The 18847-nt window shown below is 32.7% G+C and overlaps 2 protein-coding genes across 4 annotated transcripts in view; one reads left to right on the top strand and one right to left on the bottom strand.

Annotated features, from left to right (window-relative positions):
* Positions 1-3040: 3040 nt before the first annotated feature.
* Positions 3041-5241, bottom strand: LOC135135013 (zinc finger matrin-type protein 5-like). Its single transcript, XM_064063950.1, has 3 exons — positions 4812-5241; positions 4623-4760; positions 3041-3500 (listed from the first exon to the last, which is right to left on the bottom strand). The coding sequence occupies exons 1-3, from the start codon at positions 4936-4938 to the stop codon at positions 3283-3285; spliced, it is 483 nt and encodes a 160-aa protein (XP_063920020.1). The 5' UTR covers positions 4939-5241; the 3' UTR covers positions 3041-3282.
* A 3328-nt stretch (positions 5242-8569) lies between these two features.
* Positions 8570-18847, top strand: part of LOC135135643 (uncharacterized protein) — a 39606-nt gene continuing 29328 nt past the window's right edge. For 2 of the 3 annotated variants that reach the window (XM_064064748.1, XM_064064747.1), the window contains exon 1: positions 17573-17656. In XM_064064748.1, coding sequence (XP_063920818.1) covers positions 17638-17656 — 19 coding nt within the window. In that variant the 5' untranslated portion in view covers positions 17573-17637. Of the gene's footprint in view, positions 8870-17572; positions 17657-18847 lie in introns of those variants that run through there. The other variant, XM_064064749.1, reaches the window with a different exon arrangement.

Here is an 18847-nt window from a genome sequence, read left to right as displayed (position 1 = left end):
GCCAATTATCTAATGTTACAAGGTAAAGCTAAGACTAGTGATAGTGACATAAAAAAAACTAATCCCATTTGTGCGATTTAGCTTCGATATGAGATGCCATCATAAATCGAGGGTTTATAGCCGGCCAGGATAAAGTATTTGTTATTTACACCTATCAGTTTTACTAAATGGTATATTTATTATTGAGTGTACAGTTCTTTAATTTTACCAATACCATGTAACCTTAGAGAAATGGCGAAAATATATCCTACTTTAAAACTACGCATTTGAAAATGAGACAGTAGCAAACATTAGAAAATTACATACTTAGGTACACACTGGGAGAGAGAACACAAAAGTTTTTTTTAAGTACAAACTAATGTATTTATTTTAATTTCAAATAGGATAACACACAATAATTAAATATAAAATACACTCTGTAATAATGCGATATAACTATTATGACAAAGCAATTGCCTTCCATGTAACGCAGAACATATCCAAATACCCTTTCGCGCTTAACATATTTACAAATAAATGTTTTTCTTACCAGTGTATATACAATATGTGTGTAATGTGGCCTTAATTTTAGGACTTCAATTTTTCATCCCAAAACAAGTATATGAAAATAATTATTTATCTTGGAACCATAATAAAAAAAAAAAGTGTATGTTATGAGTTACTGAGATGGGTTAAAAACGTTTTACTTCAATATTGGGACGTTTTATACCCATTCATAAGATGTAATCAATAAATTTGAGATAGTTACTGTTATAAACAAGTAACTGTTTTATTATTTCACAATTCTTGTTATCCTGTTGTTATGTTGTTCGAATAAATATTTGTTTCATAATAAAGTATTACATCCAAATACAACGGCATTAGTATCGTTACTTTTCCTTAAACGTATTATTAACTAATCAATCCCGCTCCTCTACTCGTCAAGCCACCCAACTAGCCACCATACTAGGGAACTCCCTGAATGTCCCCTAGTATGGATTTCGTGTAGGAGGCTAACGCTGTTTCCGTTTCTTCATTGCATCCACGACAGATTGGATCTGTTAGCATTCCTATCGTATGTAGATGTTTGTTAAACTGGTATGTTCCCTAAGGAATCCTACCAGTTTACGCAGTTTGTCCCTTGAAAGTGAGAGATACAATTTTGTCAACTTACGGTCTGGTGTCGCTATACAAGCTCTACTCTGCCGACAGCTGCTCAACGTCGTCCATATTTGCTCATGGCATCCATGAGTATATTGCTGTACGAGTTCGTTCGAGAAGGTGACCGAAGGCGTGATTGCCAGTTCGGGTCCCTAAAAGGGCATGCCTGCCGCTCATTTCGACATCTCATCTGCCCTCTCTTTTCCTTTGTTGCCACTGTGTCCATTGATCCAACAAACTTCTACACTATTTCTCTGCGTTACATACCTTAGAGTTTGCCTGCACTCTCAAACCAGCCCGGATCGAACGGGCCTGCTGTCAGTAAGTATGGATATTGATTTGTTGTCGATTTCAACAACTATTCCATTTTCCAGCATTATACCCATCAGTTCTGTTTGTAAGACAGACGTATGGGTGCCGAGAGGTACACTGATTTGTGCGTTCAGTTGTTCGAAATAGATGCCGGCTCCTGAACCACAATCTGTTTTGACACCATCGACATAGATATCGATATCGGCTTCTCCTGAATTATCATTCATTGATATTGTATATGTTTTCTCATAATATATTAATTTTGTGCTCAGTCGGTCACAACCCATCCTTAACAGAAGCATTCTGTTGAACGCCTCCGTCAAAATACGAATGTGCTTCGTTATGCGTCCTTGCTTGTTCCATGCTCCCAGAGAGTGAAGTCTTAGATACATCCTCACTGTGGCTTCCTCTATGTAAAGGTTAAGAGGTGCTAAGCAAAGAAGAATCTCCAGAGCGGTTCTCATTGCTCCTGTAACACTGTTCAATTTGCAGGGTTATTTTTTTTTGTTTGGACCACCAAACTAAAGCTCCGTAGCACAGCATCGGTCTGACCATTGCCGTGTAGATCCAGAGGGCGATCTTGGGGTTTAAACCTCAACACCTTCCCACCACCTTACGACATTGCCAAAGGGCCACGCGTGCTTTTTCCACTTTATTATCTAAATGTTTTTTCCAGTTCAGTTGCCTTGGCATCTGTAGTGTGCTAATTTTCCTTCTCCTAGTAAACATGATTAGCTTCGTCTTTTCTGCATTTACGGAGAGGGTATGCTTGCTACACCATTCCTCGACTATTGTAATGTGTCTGCGTTTTTTCCTGTTAGCAAAATGACTAAATTATTTGCGTATCCAATTGTGTGGTAGCCAAGATCATTGAGACATCGTATCAGGCTATCAACGACAGTGTCCCTCCAGTACAGGAAAAAGTGCTCCTTCCTGGGGACATCCCGTGTCTACAACAGCCTCGATCTCAGTTATATTAATTAGTACTTCCCTATTCCTCAGCATATCAGTCACCCACCTACTCACATCGTGCTGTTGTAAGTGTGACGGGCCGTCACTAAATCAGTTCACGAGCAAATCGCAACAAAAAGACGAAAAACAAATTCCCAGAATATAAAAACAAAATTACACCCTGATGGTTTTCCCACAAACGCTTTTGAATGAGCCGCAAGAGGGCAATATTCCGACGCGAAATTTAAAATATGCAAACTCCCTATCGCACAAAATTTTGAGGGGAGGTAAGCACGTTGGTGGTGGAGATGATTTGACAAATTTTGGTTAGAGTTTTACCATATACATTATATTCTTAATGTACATAAAAAAATTTGACCACAATCGGTTGCAGTTTCGAAGATTATTTGTCTAACAAAAATCCGTACAGACGGCAGACAGACAGACGGACAAACAGACGGAAACAGGAGAGTTATTTTTCGTACTGTTGGGGTCATGAAACGTCGAGGAAACATGAAAGTAGCCAATTGCCCGATGAACTCGGATTACGATACTTTCTTATTAGTTTACACTCGAAAAAGGAGAAATTTCAACGAAGATTGGGATTTTCAGGATTTCAAATTAAAAAATAAGACTCTTCCGTTTACTTAACCCTTTACTCAACAGACGAAATTAATATTACAGCGGAAAACTAACCGAATTCTTTAACAATAGTAGTTTTAATAATGAAATTCTAACAAGTGTTCACAATACTTGAAAATAAATTTATTATTTTATTCCGGTAGCATACACTAATTTTAACTTTATTTATTATCCACGGGATAATAACAGAGCCATCAATTAATCATCTCTTATAAACTTTGGTAACTGGAACTTCATTTATTTTCCCCACTCTTCAAAGTTAGAATTTACAAACTGTTCCGGTTTAATTTTTCTTATCGATGGCGGTAAGTCTGACCTCTGTTCAAGTTGTTCTGGATATGACCATGGAATATGTATCATATCTAAATTCTCTTTACTATGTTTTTCATAATATGTTTGTAACCATGACTCTATGGTTGGGATTCGAATTTTTTTTCCTTGTTCTTGACTGTCCACTAAAATGGTTTATTCAAATAAATAAATAATTTATAGAAAATGCATGTTAAAACTACAATACGTGACAGGTAAATTTAAATAACTTATTAAAGATTTCAGCCTGCTAAGTTACTTCATCACTACTTTTCTATACAGGTGGTTTCAAGTTACAGAATTCTAAAATGTGAAACAAATGTTTACTGCTGTTTGTCGCATAATTATTGAGAATGTTTCTTAAATGAAAATCACCCATGTTGGGATATTTGGACGAGTACAATAAGGCAAAATAAAGATGGGTGGAAAGCTTTCTGACTTTTAACTTTGCGTCCTTTATTTCTACAAATGACAAGATTATAGTAGACATCTTTTGAAAACAGCACATTGAGTCATCGAAAGCTGCGCGCAGAAAATCGACCAGTGGCGTCGAGACTTTTGTTCTTTTAGGGGTCAATGCAAAATATCGTTGCGGACGTAAATGTTGAAAATTGTAAAAAAAAATATTCCAGTAATTATTTACTTCACCTACAAAAGGAACTATACCGGGTGTCTGGAAAATGGTGGATTGACTCTTCAGTACGTTATATACGGGGGTTTAGAATAAAATAAATAAAAAAATTCTGTATGATGTAGATTAGGAAAAAAACCTACGTTTTATAAAAGTAAAATTGGCAACACTGCTCACACCTAATGCGTGAATACCTTCGGATTATTTTCTGATTTCTTAGTAACGATGGTGACTAAAATCCACGTTCGTTTTATATCAGGCAAACATTGTTGTCAAATGGAATTTTATCAAATTATTACAAAAACAACACAACCATATCTTTGTGCATTCTAACTGAAATGGTACTTAAACATGTCAATATGACAACAAAATTCACAAGCATTAATAGCCACTCAGTATATGGGTACCAAAGTATAGTATGGATACAACAAGAAGCACAAAATTGTACGCATTTCTCTCAAGTTCAATGTTTTATAGGTACAATTCGTAAGTGGGAAATGAGTAGCCTGTGTAAATTGTGTACTGTAGATTACACAGATTTTGCTGTATACACATGTTTCGACACAAACATTTTCATGAAACTCAGCATTACAGTACATATTGAAGCTTTAGTATGTAACTTTTTACATTTCTTTACCTTGTAATTTTATTTCCCATAATTGTTCTGGAGTATAATGCGTATATTTACACATTCCAGAAAATTGACAAACACCGTTACTTAGGAATCTTCTACAAGGAGTTTTTTCGCATTCTTCTTTCAATATTGTTCTAAAATCTGTAATGAATTAATTAAAAGCTGAAATAATTATGTAAGATTAAAATTAACCTCGATGATGTTCGTAATGTAAATTTCTTAATTTTATATGATATGAACTCTGCAAATGTTTCCTTCGGGCGTCTAAATCATCGATAAAAGATTTCTCACAATAGTCACAGTAATATCGTCGACGCATTTCTATCAAAATTACACTTCTGTTTTTGCAAAGTGTTAGGTTAGATTAGAACTTAGAACGTTACAGGTTACACTCTGATTCTGTGGTTGTGCGACGGCTGTGTGGTCACAACTGACAACTGACGTCTGTGCAACTGACCAACCAACAATGGAAAATTAACCTCATTTCTTATTTGTGGTGTTAAGTCGGATGGCCATCGTGAACAAAACGAGTAGAATAGGAATAGCACAAGGGAATTCGACAGGATCGCACCCGGCATGGTAGAATTTCTTCCCGAAACGATAGGACACAAATGATACATGACTGATTCGAACATAATTTTTACATAGACAACCAACAATATACGGAAAGTGAGGCCGGGGATGCATACGTCCCTTATAATGGTAGACTTGGTTAAAAATGTGTTGGAATCATAATCATTGTACCTCCGTGGTTAGAATGAACATTTTGAGACAATAAAATCAGAAAATCACCAAAAAATATATACAGAATGACTCATGAATAGCGTCCGCTGTAATAGTTGTGTTTATGCGACCCAAAATACATTTTCACAGGCTACTTACGCGAATTATTTATTTGAATAATTTTTTAATATCAGAGTTATCCAATTCTGAGAAACCTAATGTGTCAAAAATATTTTTCAAATTGTCATTAAAAGTACAGCACATTAATGAAACAAAAAAATTGGTCTAAAGAGTTTAGACAGTACTTCCCTCGCTGTCGGAAACTTGACGACTGCATGCCTATTGTGTTTTTTTTCTCATTACATTTTTGTAGTGGGAATTTAAAAAAAAATTGCGATGACGTCATCAACATTTTTGCAAGGACACGTATATCAGTTGGGATAGATGTAGTGTAATACTAAGAATAAAATTATTATATTCTCAAATTTTCGGGAAAATGAATTGGGTCGTTTGAATATTGATTTGTAATAATCAATAAAATAACGAAACAATTTACTCACGTATACCTACGTATCAGAGGCAACTGAAAATCGTGTATGTATAAACATTCTTAATTTAAGATGACAGGCGTAACAGCATACGTGAGAGCCAAACACAGAAACTGTAAACAAAACGACCGTCGGTTTTATTGCTTCGACTTCCGCTTATTATATAAAACATTGGGTTTTATTTTAATTCTTGACGGTGAAATTCACAATTGGTTGATTATAAACATGTCTATTTCACATTCGCGGAATCAAGTGAACGCACAAAACAAATGCAGGTCTGTAATGTTAAAGTCGATGTAAATAAGCGTGCTACCCTTATGTTTCAACCGAGTTTTTCCTTTAACAAATTTTGTGTCTACCAAATTGGGTTGGTTGGGGTGTAATACTAATAATAAGTGTTGCCTTTAATTTAATCAATAAAATAAATTGACTTCATTAATTTTTTTGAACCACCTCTTAAGAAAATCTAAAAAATATGAATGGAATGATAAATCACAAGTACAAACTCATCATATTTTTTGCATTTTAGATAGGATTTATTCAGCAAAATTTAAGAGTGACGTCATCAATTTTTTTAGGAGGGATGAACAAATACATTTTGAACAAAAGTTTACCATGCTTATAATAACTTTAAAATATTCCCAAGATTTCAAAGCATTCGGTTTTGTAATTCCTGATTAAATCGATAAAATAAATTCACGCCTTCATTAATTTTTTTGAGTCACCCTGCATATGCAAATCCAAAAATATGAATGGAATGATAAATCACAAGTACAGACTCATCATATTTTGTACATTTTAGATACGATTTATTCGGAAAACTTTTGAGCTGACGTCATCAGTTTTTTGTAGAAGATAACGAAATATATTTTGACTAAAAATTTATTATGCTCTTTATAACCTTAAAACATCTGCAAGATTTCAAAGCATTCGGTTTTGTAGTTCCTGATTAAATCAATAAAATAAATTTACGCATTCATTAATTTTTTTGAGTCACTCTGTATATGCAAATCCAAAAAATATGAATGGAGTGATAAATGACAAGTACAGGCTCATCATATTTTGTACATTTTAGGTATGATTTATTCGGCAAACTTTCGAGCTGACGTCATCAAGTTTTTGGAGGGGATAAGCAAATATATTTTGACTAAACATTTATTATGCTCTTTATGACCTTAAAACATCTGCAAGATTTCAGAGCATTCGGTTTTGTAGTTCCTGATTAAATCAATAAAATATATTTACGCATTCATTAATTTTTTTGAGTCACCCTGTATATGCAAATCCAAAAAATATGAATGGAGTGATAGTTCACAAGTACAGACTCATCATATTTTGTACATTTTGGATATGATTTATTCCACAAACTTTTGAGCTGACGTCATCAAGTTTTTGGAGGGGATAAGCAAATATTTTTTGACTAAAGATTTATGATGCTCTTTATAGCCTTAAAACATCTGCAACATTTCAAAGCATTCTGGTTAGCAGATTAAAAATTAAATTTCAAAATGTTGTTTTATAATTTTGATTTTTTTTCCAAAAATCTGGACGTTTCGGGTGAAAAGTCGATTCAGAGTTGTAAACTACATGTGTAGGACTATGTTATTTTATACAATTGAAAACCCATTTACTATGTACAATTTTGAAGTGACGTCATCGCTTTAGTGGTGGGGATGATTCGACAAATTTTGGTTAGCGTTTTACCATCTACATGATATTCTTAATATAAGTACAAAATTTCACAACAATCGGTCGAGTACTTTCGGAGATTATCTGTCTAATAAAAATCCGTGACAACAGACGGACAGACGGACAGACGGACAGACGGACAGACGGACGGACAGACGGACAGACGGACAGACGGACAGACGGACAGACGGACAGACAGACGGAAATGGGAGACCTATTTCTTCGTCTTCTAGGGGTCATGAAAGATCGAGAAAACGTAAAAGTAGAGAGTCGGCCGATGGACTCGATTACAATACTTCCTTTGCTTACGCTCGGGAAGTAAAAATACAGAAAAACAATAATAGAATAACAAAACTAATGCAATAAATGTTCAAGAAAGATCTCCGAACACGTCTCAAAATATCAGGGGTTACGGTGTTACACGCATGCCTTATTCGGGTTTTCAATGTTTTCATGTCATTTAAGTTTTCGATAGGGGTCTCATAAACGTTTGCCTTTACGAAGCCCCATAAAAAAATAGTCCAGCGGGATCATGTCAGGACTCCGAGGGAGCCACGGATGTTCTGCGCCTCTACCAATCCATATATCTTCAGTTATATTAATTTCTCTTTACAGATCAACTGCCATGACCAGTAATACATATCTCTAGTTGCCTCGAGACCGCTGGCGCCGCGGAAAGTCAACGGTACACTGTTAACTACACAGTCCGAACCATGATCACGATCATGATAGTTTTCTATATTTCCAAGACATCGAACTCGCTATGTTTAAATGCTAATTTAAATTACATTTTAACTTGCATTGAATTAATTTTACTTTTTTATATAATAAATTCATTAGCATTAACTGAGTGGAAGAATAAGGTTATTTTAAAAGTATGTAATCTTTACTGCCACCTATAGGTTAAAAGTGAAATAAATGTAGTACATGCCGTACTTTTACAGTATGTAAGTGGCGGAGGTTTGCAGCTTGTTTATGTCATCATGCTATCTTTATCTTCATCTATTTATCAACAAGAATAACAAGAAGACAACCTAGCAAGCACACAGTACGACCGTTCAAGTACGGTGTAACGACAAAAAACAAATATGAAGTAAAAATTGGTGCACGCAATTTTTTTCTGTTCGTATAGCCACTGTTGGGAGCCTAATTCCGTGAAAGTGAGGTGTACCGTGTGTTCAAATATGTTAATTGTTACAGTGTTCAGAATTTTCGAATCATCGCCCTCGGCATTCAGTTCATGTTTTTGAACACTCCGTTTTAGTAGGCCTGTGTTATAATTTCTTTTGGGTAGGTATTTTCCTTTGTTTTTAATAATTTTGTTTATAATATCATTAATTCTTTTATACATTACACTGGACCCTGGGAACATTTCAGTGCCAGAATACTTTAAAACATGACATGCATCTTACGGATTAAATATACAACTATTTGTTTATACTAAACGTGTAAACATCACTAAAGATTCCAGAACGCAACGCCTCAGCTACGTAAAAAGTATTTGCTTAATAAATGATTGCAAACCTAAACCTGTAAGAACAATTTCATTCATATTTGCTCATTTTTTTTTATACAATCTATATTTATCAATTAGTTCTGTAGTTATATATATGTATAATGTTTTTTTTTTATATGGGACATGCATATTACGTATTTATGCGAGCATTTGTACATGTAATTATAAACGCAACGATTAGTCATGACTACCTGCAGTTCCAAGATAATTCAGTTATGTAGACAAACTAGAAATTGGAAAGCTATTTGAAAAATTTAAACATAAACATTCTAAGAACGTCATGAATCTTGCGGTGAGATAATTTCGAAGAGATTTATGCAAAGATTGTGGTATGAGCAACAAATTATACGTGTCATGTGTACGTACTTGTAATATAATCTATATCGTGTGATTTTTAAGTAAACGACAAAATTAATTGAAAACTTACTACGATTACATATCTGTACCATACAATTTTTAAATAATGTAATACAGATTGAGAAGAACGATGAAATTAAAAATTGCAAAAAAGAGGTTTTTGCCCGTTTGAGAAATACGGGTAATTTGTGTGAATCCTGAAGTTTTCGATTTCTGTGCCAAAACTCGAAAATTTTAGCATACACAAATCCAAGATTGGAAAAAATGAATTGTACGACGTATGAGGGACTATCTTGTTTGTAAATATTATATTACATATAGGGAAGCATTTTTAGCGCGAAATATTTATTAGTAATGAATTTATAATTGAATCTACAAAATATCTCGTTTTGTTAATTTTTACTTCTCAAGCACAAGGGAGAAAAGTATTCTAATAGGGCATTTTGACGAATGATTAAATTCATTTTTTTCTCCAAGTTACCACATGCATGAAAAGTAGGTTACACCTGTTTCGTTTCCATGTGTTTGCCACTTGTTGTTTGTTGGTGATTTTATTGAATATATTGTTGTATATATACATCAACACAAACTATTGAACTGATTGTTTTGAAATTTTATAAAAAAGGTTTTAAGAGATGTTGATAGTTAAATGCTAACCAAAATTTATCTGATGATCCCCATGAAAAACTAAAAAATAACTGCTATCTACAATGTGCAAAATAATATGCTTCCATATCTGTGATTAATTATTAATTCACTTCCGCTTTTAACCATAGGGACGTTGACTTTCAGAAAAAAATTGGTCTAAAGAGTTTAGACAGTACTTCCCTCGCTGTCGGAAACTTGACGACTGCATGCCTATTGTGTTTTTTTTCTCATTACATTTTTGTAGTGGGAATTTAAAAAAAAATTGCGATGACGTCATCAACATTTTTGCAAGGACACGTATATCAGTTGGGATAGATGTAGTGTAATACTAAGAATAAAATTATTATATTCTCAAATTTTCGGGAAAATGAATTGGGTCGTTTGAATATTGATTTGTAATAATCAATAAAATAACGAAACAATTTACTCACGTATACCTACGTATCAGAGGCAACTGAAAATCGTGTATGTATAAACATTCTTAATTTAAGATGACAGGCGTAACAGCATACGTGAGAGCCAAACACAGAAACTGTAAACAAAACGACCGTCGGTTTTATTGCTTCGACTTCCGCTTATTATATAAAACATTGGGTTTTATTTTAATTCTTGACGGTGAAATTCACAATTGGTTGATTATAAACATGTCTATTTCACATTCGCGGAATCAAGTGAACGCACAAAACAAATGCAGGTCTGTAATGTTAAAGTCGATGTAAATAAGCGTGCTACCCTTATGTTTCAACCGAGTTTTTCCTTTAACAAATTTTGTGTCTACCAAATTGGGTTGGTTGGGGTGTAATACTAATAATAAGTGTTGCCTTTAATTTAATCAATAAAATAAATTGACTTCATTAATTTTTTTGAACCACCTCTTAAGAAAATCTAAAAAATATGAATGGAATGATAAATCACAAGTACAAACTCATCATATTTTTTGCATTTTAGATAGGATTTATTCAGCAAAATTTAAGAGTGACGTCATCAATTTTTTTAGGAGGGATGAACAAATACATTTTGAACAAAAGTTTACCATGCTTATAATAACTTTAAAATATTCCCAAGATTTCAAAGCATTCGGTTTTGTAATTCCTGATTAAATCGATAAAATAAATTCACGCCTTCATTAATTTTTTTGAGTCACCCTGCATATGCAAATCCAAAAATATGAATGGAATGATAAATCACAAGTACAGACTCATCATATTTTGTACATTTTAGATACGATTTATTCGGAAAACTTTTGAGCTGACGTCATCAGTTTTTTGTAGAAGATAACGAAATATATTTTGACTAAAAATTTATTATGCTCTTTATAACCTTAAAACATCTGCAAGATTTCAAAGCATTCGGTTTTGTAGTTCCTGATTAAATCAATAAAATAAATTTACGCATTCATTAATTTTTTTGAGTCACTCTGTATATGCAAATCCAAAAAATATGAATGGAGTGATAAATGACAAGTACAGGCTCATCATATTTTGTACATTTTAGATATGATTTATTCGGCAAACTTTCGAGCTGACGTCATCAAGTTTTTGGAGGGGATAAGCAAATATATTTTGACTAAACATTTATTATGCTCTTTATGACCTTAAAACATCTGCAAGATTTCAGAGCATTCGGTTTTGTAGTTCCTGATTAAATCAATAAAATATATTTACGCATTCATTAATTTTTTTGAGTCACCCTGTATATGCAAATCCAAAAAATATGAATGGAGTGATAGATCACAAGTACAGACTCATCATATTTTGTACATTTTAGATATGATTTATTCCACAAACTTTTGAGCTGACGTCATCAAGTTTTTGGAGGGGATAAGCAAATATTTTTTGACTAAAGATTTATGATGCTCTTTATAGCCTTAAAACATCTGCAACATTTCAAAGCATTCTGGTTAGCAGATTAAAAATTAAATTTCAAAATGTTGTTTTATAATTTTGATTTTTTTTCCAAAAATCTGGACGTTTCGGGTGAAAAGTCGATTCAGAGTTGTAAACTACATGTGTAGGACTATGTTATTTTATACAATTGAAAACCCATTTACTATGTACAATTTTGAAGTGACGTCATCGCTTTAGTGGTGGGGATGATTCGACAAATTTTGGTTAGCGTTTTACCATCTACATGATATTCTTAATATAAGTACAAAATTTCACAACAATCGGTCGAGTACTTTCGGAGATTATCTGTCTAATAAAAATCCGTGACAACAGACGGACAGACGGACAGACGGACGGACAGACGGACAGACGGACAGACAGACGGAAATGGGAGACCTATTTCTTCGTCTTCTAGGGGTCATGAAAGATCGAGAAAACGTAAAAGTAGAGAGTCGGCCGACGGACTCGATTACAATACTTCCTTTGCTTACGCTCGGGAAGTAAAAATAACTACAAAATCGATTGTTTTAAAATTGTGTACACGGTTACTGTGAATATGGTAAATAGTTAATCAGAATTCATGTGTTTATACCTTCATCTGATACATGTCAAATTTTTTTTTAGAAAATCTCACATCAAACTTATGGTATGACATGTTTCTCTATTTGTAGTTGCATCAATAAAATAACGAAATAATTTAATTTCTGCCGTATGTAATAGTAGAGGTGCTACCGAAGACTGAACTGAAAATCATTGATGGTATTCGTAATTCTTAAATTACGAGTACTATAAATGATTTATATAGCGATAACGCCTGTACACGTGAGAGTGACACGGAGAAACTAAAAGATATTTTTTACGAATTGCAATAACCGGATCACAATGCCGATAGTCCAGACTTTTTATTGGTCCAATTTACGTTTATTAAATAAAACATTCCATTTTATTTTGATTTTCGATATTGTAATTCACATTTGGTTAATTATAACTTGTCTAAGTCTAGGGAGAGAGCAACAATTTCTGTAGGGGAGGTTCAGCATCTCTCACCCTAGCTACAGGGACATGAGACGTCGAGAAAATATGAAAATACCAAATCGCCCGATGGACTCCATTATTAGACAGCCTTAGCTTACGCTCAATAAATAAAACAACTTGGAGGAGTTTATATTTATACATCGGAAGAATGTCACGTAGAAATTAGTTTGATTTGAATGAGTTTGTCGCCTCAAAACGGAGGATTAAACTTATTAATTAAGTAAGCGACAATCGAACAACATGTTCTGATTATTATTATTATTCTTATCTAATTCTTATTAAATAAATACGTTCGTATTTCCGCATTTTCGAAAAAATGGGGTGACTCGTTCTTAATTTGATCAATAAAAAATTAGAGAGTCAGTAATTTTACTAAATTTATTTATCTAATGAAAGAAAGATATTTCTTCGTACTTTAGGGGTCATGAAAGGTCGAGAAAACGTAAAAGTAGAGAATCGGCCGACGGACTCGTTTACAATACTTCCCTAGCGTAAGCGATCTAGCAAATTACTCAATAATTACTAATTAAATAGGATACAATCATCATTTTTTCCAAGGGAATCGACTTACGCAAATGAATGGTTGCTATACTTGTATTTCAGGGTCTTTTTTTAAATGTTTTGCATACTGAAAGCGTAAACAACAATTTATTATATGTATGTCGCATAAACATAGTAAATTTGTTTTTGTTATTTCTTTATTTGTATCGACAAAATAATAGAAATGTTTGCTATCAGTTGTTGCTTGTTATTTAACTTTATTTATTATTATTAAAAATTTTTCTGCAAAAAAATTATACTATGACTGCCTAAAAGTGCAACAACACCCTGCGGGAGTTGAACGCAGCACATGTGGATAAAATTATACCTATCACCTGCATACAAATCACTTAGATTTGTCATTCATAACAGTAAGGGAATAGAATATAAAAATAAGTTAAAAATATTGCAGTTTTCATATATTCGCAACTGCCGCATTGCATTGGTATTGGATGGTGTGTTCCCTTAAGAGTTATTTACAGCTAAAAAGATCGAATTAAATTGATTATGCTTCTTAGCGGAAAAATTATGGATCCTTTTTTTCTGTTGTTTCTAATTGTAAATTCTAAAAACAATTGTCCGGCCAGAGCTGCCTGAAAAAGCATTCTTTTAAGGGTGCCTGGTGCCAACTAGTAAACCAGAAAAAAATTATTTTGAGAGGGCGGCTGCACCTATAACTAATCTATGTATTTAAAGTGTCTCCTCCTCTATTAAGTTAACCAGGCAGTTCGTAATTATGCCGACATTGAACACAAAGTCGACATTTTTTCATATAAGTTCACGGATGTAAAAAAAATTTATGGAGAAAAATAGGTTTCTCGTTTGCTATTTATACTGTTAAGTTTAATTTTTTGTCCTTTTTATACAGGGTGTTATTGAAAGGTACGTACAACAAAATGGACAGTTCTTCGCGAAGTCTAAGAAGTCGGAAAAACTTATTTTGTGTTATCAAAATTATAAGGGGAAAATTAACCCTTATCCAAACTTTTTAGACGCTACTGAAGGATAAATAGGTAAAATTAATTTATTTTAGTAAATCCTAACAACTGTAACAATAAAACTTTTGTCAAGACTAAATGTTGCTATAGAAACGAAAGATAATCTTTTTATCAGAGGCGTACAACGAATTTGGACATAAATTTTAATATTTTTTATCTCTAAAAGGAGAACACTTTTACCTGAACTTTTTTTAACTTTTGGCACCCATACTTCGAAACCAATTGCCGATTTTATTTTGTACGTACCTTTCAATAACAGGCTGTAGTTTGTTACCCAATAATTGGGGTATGGCTGTTGGGTTATATTTCCTCATAACAATAAGAATACTAATAGTAATATTAGCTTCATTTTTGTTTATGTATTTATATTTATACCACACTTGTGTTTATTTCTGACAATCATTAACCCGATAAATGGCATAATTTGTTTGTAGCTAAATTATTATTAACCGATCTATGTGATTAAAGGTCACAAAAGCTAAACTCAAAGAATTGTATTGGATGCCGAACGTAAACATTTATAAATATACGTTGTAATTCTTGTCACAGAACAGAATTTCCTTAACATTGTTTAGATATTTTGAATACTTCCTCTTGATTGAATAAAAGAACTAAGAATATGATTTTAGTTACATTTACAGTACAAAATGTTTACCTATAAATGTGTAGTCAATAGTAGTAACAAAAATAAAAGTAAGGTATTATAGAAATTTGTGTGTAACTAGAAATCATTACATTACTATCAGATGTCACTTTTTACAATAAATTTCATAATAAATATTTAGAAACTTGCGAGCAAAATTGAATTTAGTTCCTTATTTTAATCTATTGGCACACACAATCTACAGTCGAAAGTAATAGTTGCCAAATAGAATTTTATTATATATTTACGGAGATGTGACGGAATTAAGTAGAGAAATGCAGAAATAGAAATGTAATTCTTGAGTACAAACAAGAAGTTTTGAAAGACAAACGAAGTAAAGTTAGCCCACTTTAGAGAGAACCTACAGGAAAAATCAGATTTTATTTAACTTTAAAATCAAAAAAAAGTTTGCAATTTTTTAAAGTTAATCATAAGCCAGTTAGACCATGTTTATCAATCTAAAACCCATTTATTATATACAATTTTCAGCTGATGTCATCACATTGTTGGTGGAGATGTTTGGACAAAAGTTGGTTAGCTTTTTACCATCTACATGATATTCATAATGCATATATAAAATTTGACTGCAATGGGTCAAGTAGTTTAGTTAGAAAATATGAAAGTAGCCAGTCACTCTACGGACTCGATTAAAATACTTCCTTCGTTTACTCTCGGGACGTAAAAAGTCTACTCTTCCTATTACATATTTTAATCTTTTTACCACCCATTCCGTCAATCATTGACTCAGTGATATATTATTTCTATCTGGAATAGTTTTCCAGTAGAAAAGAACAATTAATATAATATTATTAATTATAATAATATTAATTATTATTATTATTATTAAAAATAAATAAACAAATTCTACATCTTCGTAGAAACTCTCACAAATTTAATTTAATTTTTAGTCAGCTATTTATGTGTAGGTTTAGTAAATGAAAAACAAATGGTAATTTTTTAATGAATAATAATAATAAAGATTGCCTCTCTATTTGGTTAAGTTTTACAAAAGATTTCGAAGGTTTGAAAACTGCAGTATCTAACAAACAAGTTCGAGATATAGAAAATTGTATAAGTATCCGTAAATTACAATTTTGTTGTTAAATTACTGTTAGCTGTTGCCATTAAAAATTTATTGCATATTTAACATCTAAACAACGGAAAGACTGAATTTACCTTTTCAGGTTGTTCCGTTTTATGGTTTTAAACTGGTAAAACGCGAAGAGTTTATTCAGATATTTTTGAGTGATATTTACTGAAAGAAAGTACTGATAAAACTTTGCTATTTAATTATGGTGCAGAGAATTGTCAATGTTTTAAGTAAAGTGTTTTACATTATCCATAATTTATAATTATTTTCTTGTGTAAAATTATTGTGTAACAAGTGTAAATAAAAATAACAAATATACAAAAACCAAATGAATAAAAAACATTTCAACATAAGTTTATGATTCCTGACAATTTAATGGCACGTTATAAAATTTCCGGTGAGCGAACAAATCCTTTCTGTGAACCATATAAGTCATTCAGTTCGCCTGTATGCATTTCAATTTGTTTCAGCTCAAACATTTATTGCATAAATAAAGATTTGTAAGATATTCATGGACACACGTTTCCGTTTTGTTAATGTAACTGTATTGAAACGTTTCATGTGTTTTTGTTGCGATTCCTGTAAGTAGTATTGATGTTTTATTTGTGCGACTTCTAATATTACACGCTATCGAGATATCTAATTATTTAATTAAAAATCGCAAATATATATTTTAATAATAATAATTGTTAATTTTGTTTACGATTTAATATAGTGGAAAAAGAGTGATATGTGAAATAAAACTACAATTGGCTATATTATCTCTTCAGGGTTACGTAAAAAGTAGTTATATCTGTGTTAAATAAATAAGGACACAATTTAAGCAACTGTGTGACAAGAGCTCACTCTTGCGTTATTACTATAAATTAAAGAAACAATATACTTTTCCCAGCGATAAATCCGATTTTTTTTCATTTTCTATGGCTAAGCTGACGTACATTTCAAAAACAAAATTTACGAAAACAACTACTCTTCAGTGAAACTGTATGATCTGGATAAATAATAATAATCTTTGAAATAATTCAAAATGCCGTTAAAGCGAAAAATATTTAACCACGGTCCAGTCTCTCGCTACAAATGTAGAAGTTCGGAAATGTAGTTTCATCCTCCATACATCATGTGTTTGGGACGAATTGAGAACAGATGGTACTTAGCGTCGATGACGTAATAATCTACACAATGTTCAATGTTGGTATTAAATTATCTCGAATTATCTCTTGTTAAAACCACTTGCGCCAACCCAGATGACGGGAGTGAAGAGTCGATAGTAAACACTGTCATATAATTTGAATGAATATTTTGAAGTTGATATACAGAGCCCCTATGTACGTCGGATTGTTTAAATATGCAGGAACATCTTACAGGTGACTGAACCATACATTTTTACTCAATATTGTAATAATTAAGTAGTTATTTTTGCACGTTCGATCCTTTTTTACTACTTACCATGGATGCGATGAACCCAGTAATAAGTTGTACTTACCACCTATAGGCTGTGGAATTCACAAGGTACAGAACTAACGCTTATTTCTGAACGAACTTTTATTAGCTTAAAATTACTTCATGATTATTATTAAAATTCACTGTTATTCTGGAAGCTCCAAGTTCAACTTCAACTGATTTGCTTGCATCATTGATAATTTTTTTGTCATTTGTCATTTACCATTAAATACCCTTCATTAAAAGTGTTCAAAGAAATCGTGCACACACGTTCTGAAATTTTAGTAACAAAAGTTAGACCAGCAGTGGACTGTTCCCTTAACAACATCAACATTTCCATCATGCAAAATTTTATTTGCAAATTGCACCTTATTTTCAATTGATTTTTCTACGTAACTTTCCGCTACTCTGGAACTCTGCCAACCGGCGTGTCTTTTTAATGCCAACACATCAATTCCTATATTTGCGAAGAGTGGCGGATGTTCTTTTAAAAGCGTGACCAGTGTAGATCTTAAGATTCTCCTTTTCCAGGAAAGTAGCAATCTTAGAAGAAATATTTCTTATTGTGTTTTTTGCCACGACTTGATTAATACACCTTCCATTTTCATGCCTCCAAAATACCGGCACGAGCTTACATGTTCTGGTCGAAGACGGGCATATTTTCTGTATATCTTCACGAAGTGAATTTTTTTCATTTTCTTGATTGATAATCGTGAAGGTTCGTTGAATTTTACTTCCCGAGCGTAATTGTTTTAGTGTTTGGTATACGAACCACAATCACAGAACCATTGTCTTCAATGTTGTCTACTGCCATGTTACAAATTTCTTCCCTTCTGCACACCTCAGCTATACCCATTACCATTACGACCTAAACTCAATTATGAAAATGAAAAGTCAAGTTATGTTATCATATCAACAGAAATGTTTCATCTGGTACGTGTTTCTTCCGACCCTAAAAATGATTTTTGATGAAGCCATTCAGAAATTTGGACTACTATTTTGAAATGTGAAATCTTATTTCTTTTATATTAAATGTGATTTTTATGCCGAAAGGTCAAATGAACTGGCAGTCATTAATGCATCGATTTTAATTAATTTTTTTGTGCGGCAGCAGT

This window comes from Zophobas morio, unplaced genomic scaffold (assembly GCF_036711695.1).
Source record: "Zophobas morio isolate AGI-343-1 ecotype UQ-CSIRO unplaced genomic scaffold, CSIRO_AGI_Zmor_V1 ptg000024l, whole genome shotgun sequence".
NCBI lineage: Eukaryota > Metazoa > Arthropoda > Insecta > Coleoptera > Tenebrionidae > Zophobas > Zophobas morio.
Note: the sequence above shows the minus strand (reverse complement) of the source record. Positions and strands in the feature narration are given on the sequence as shown.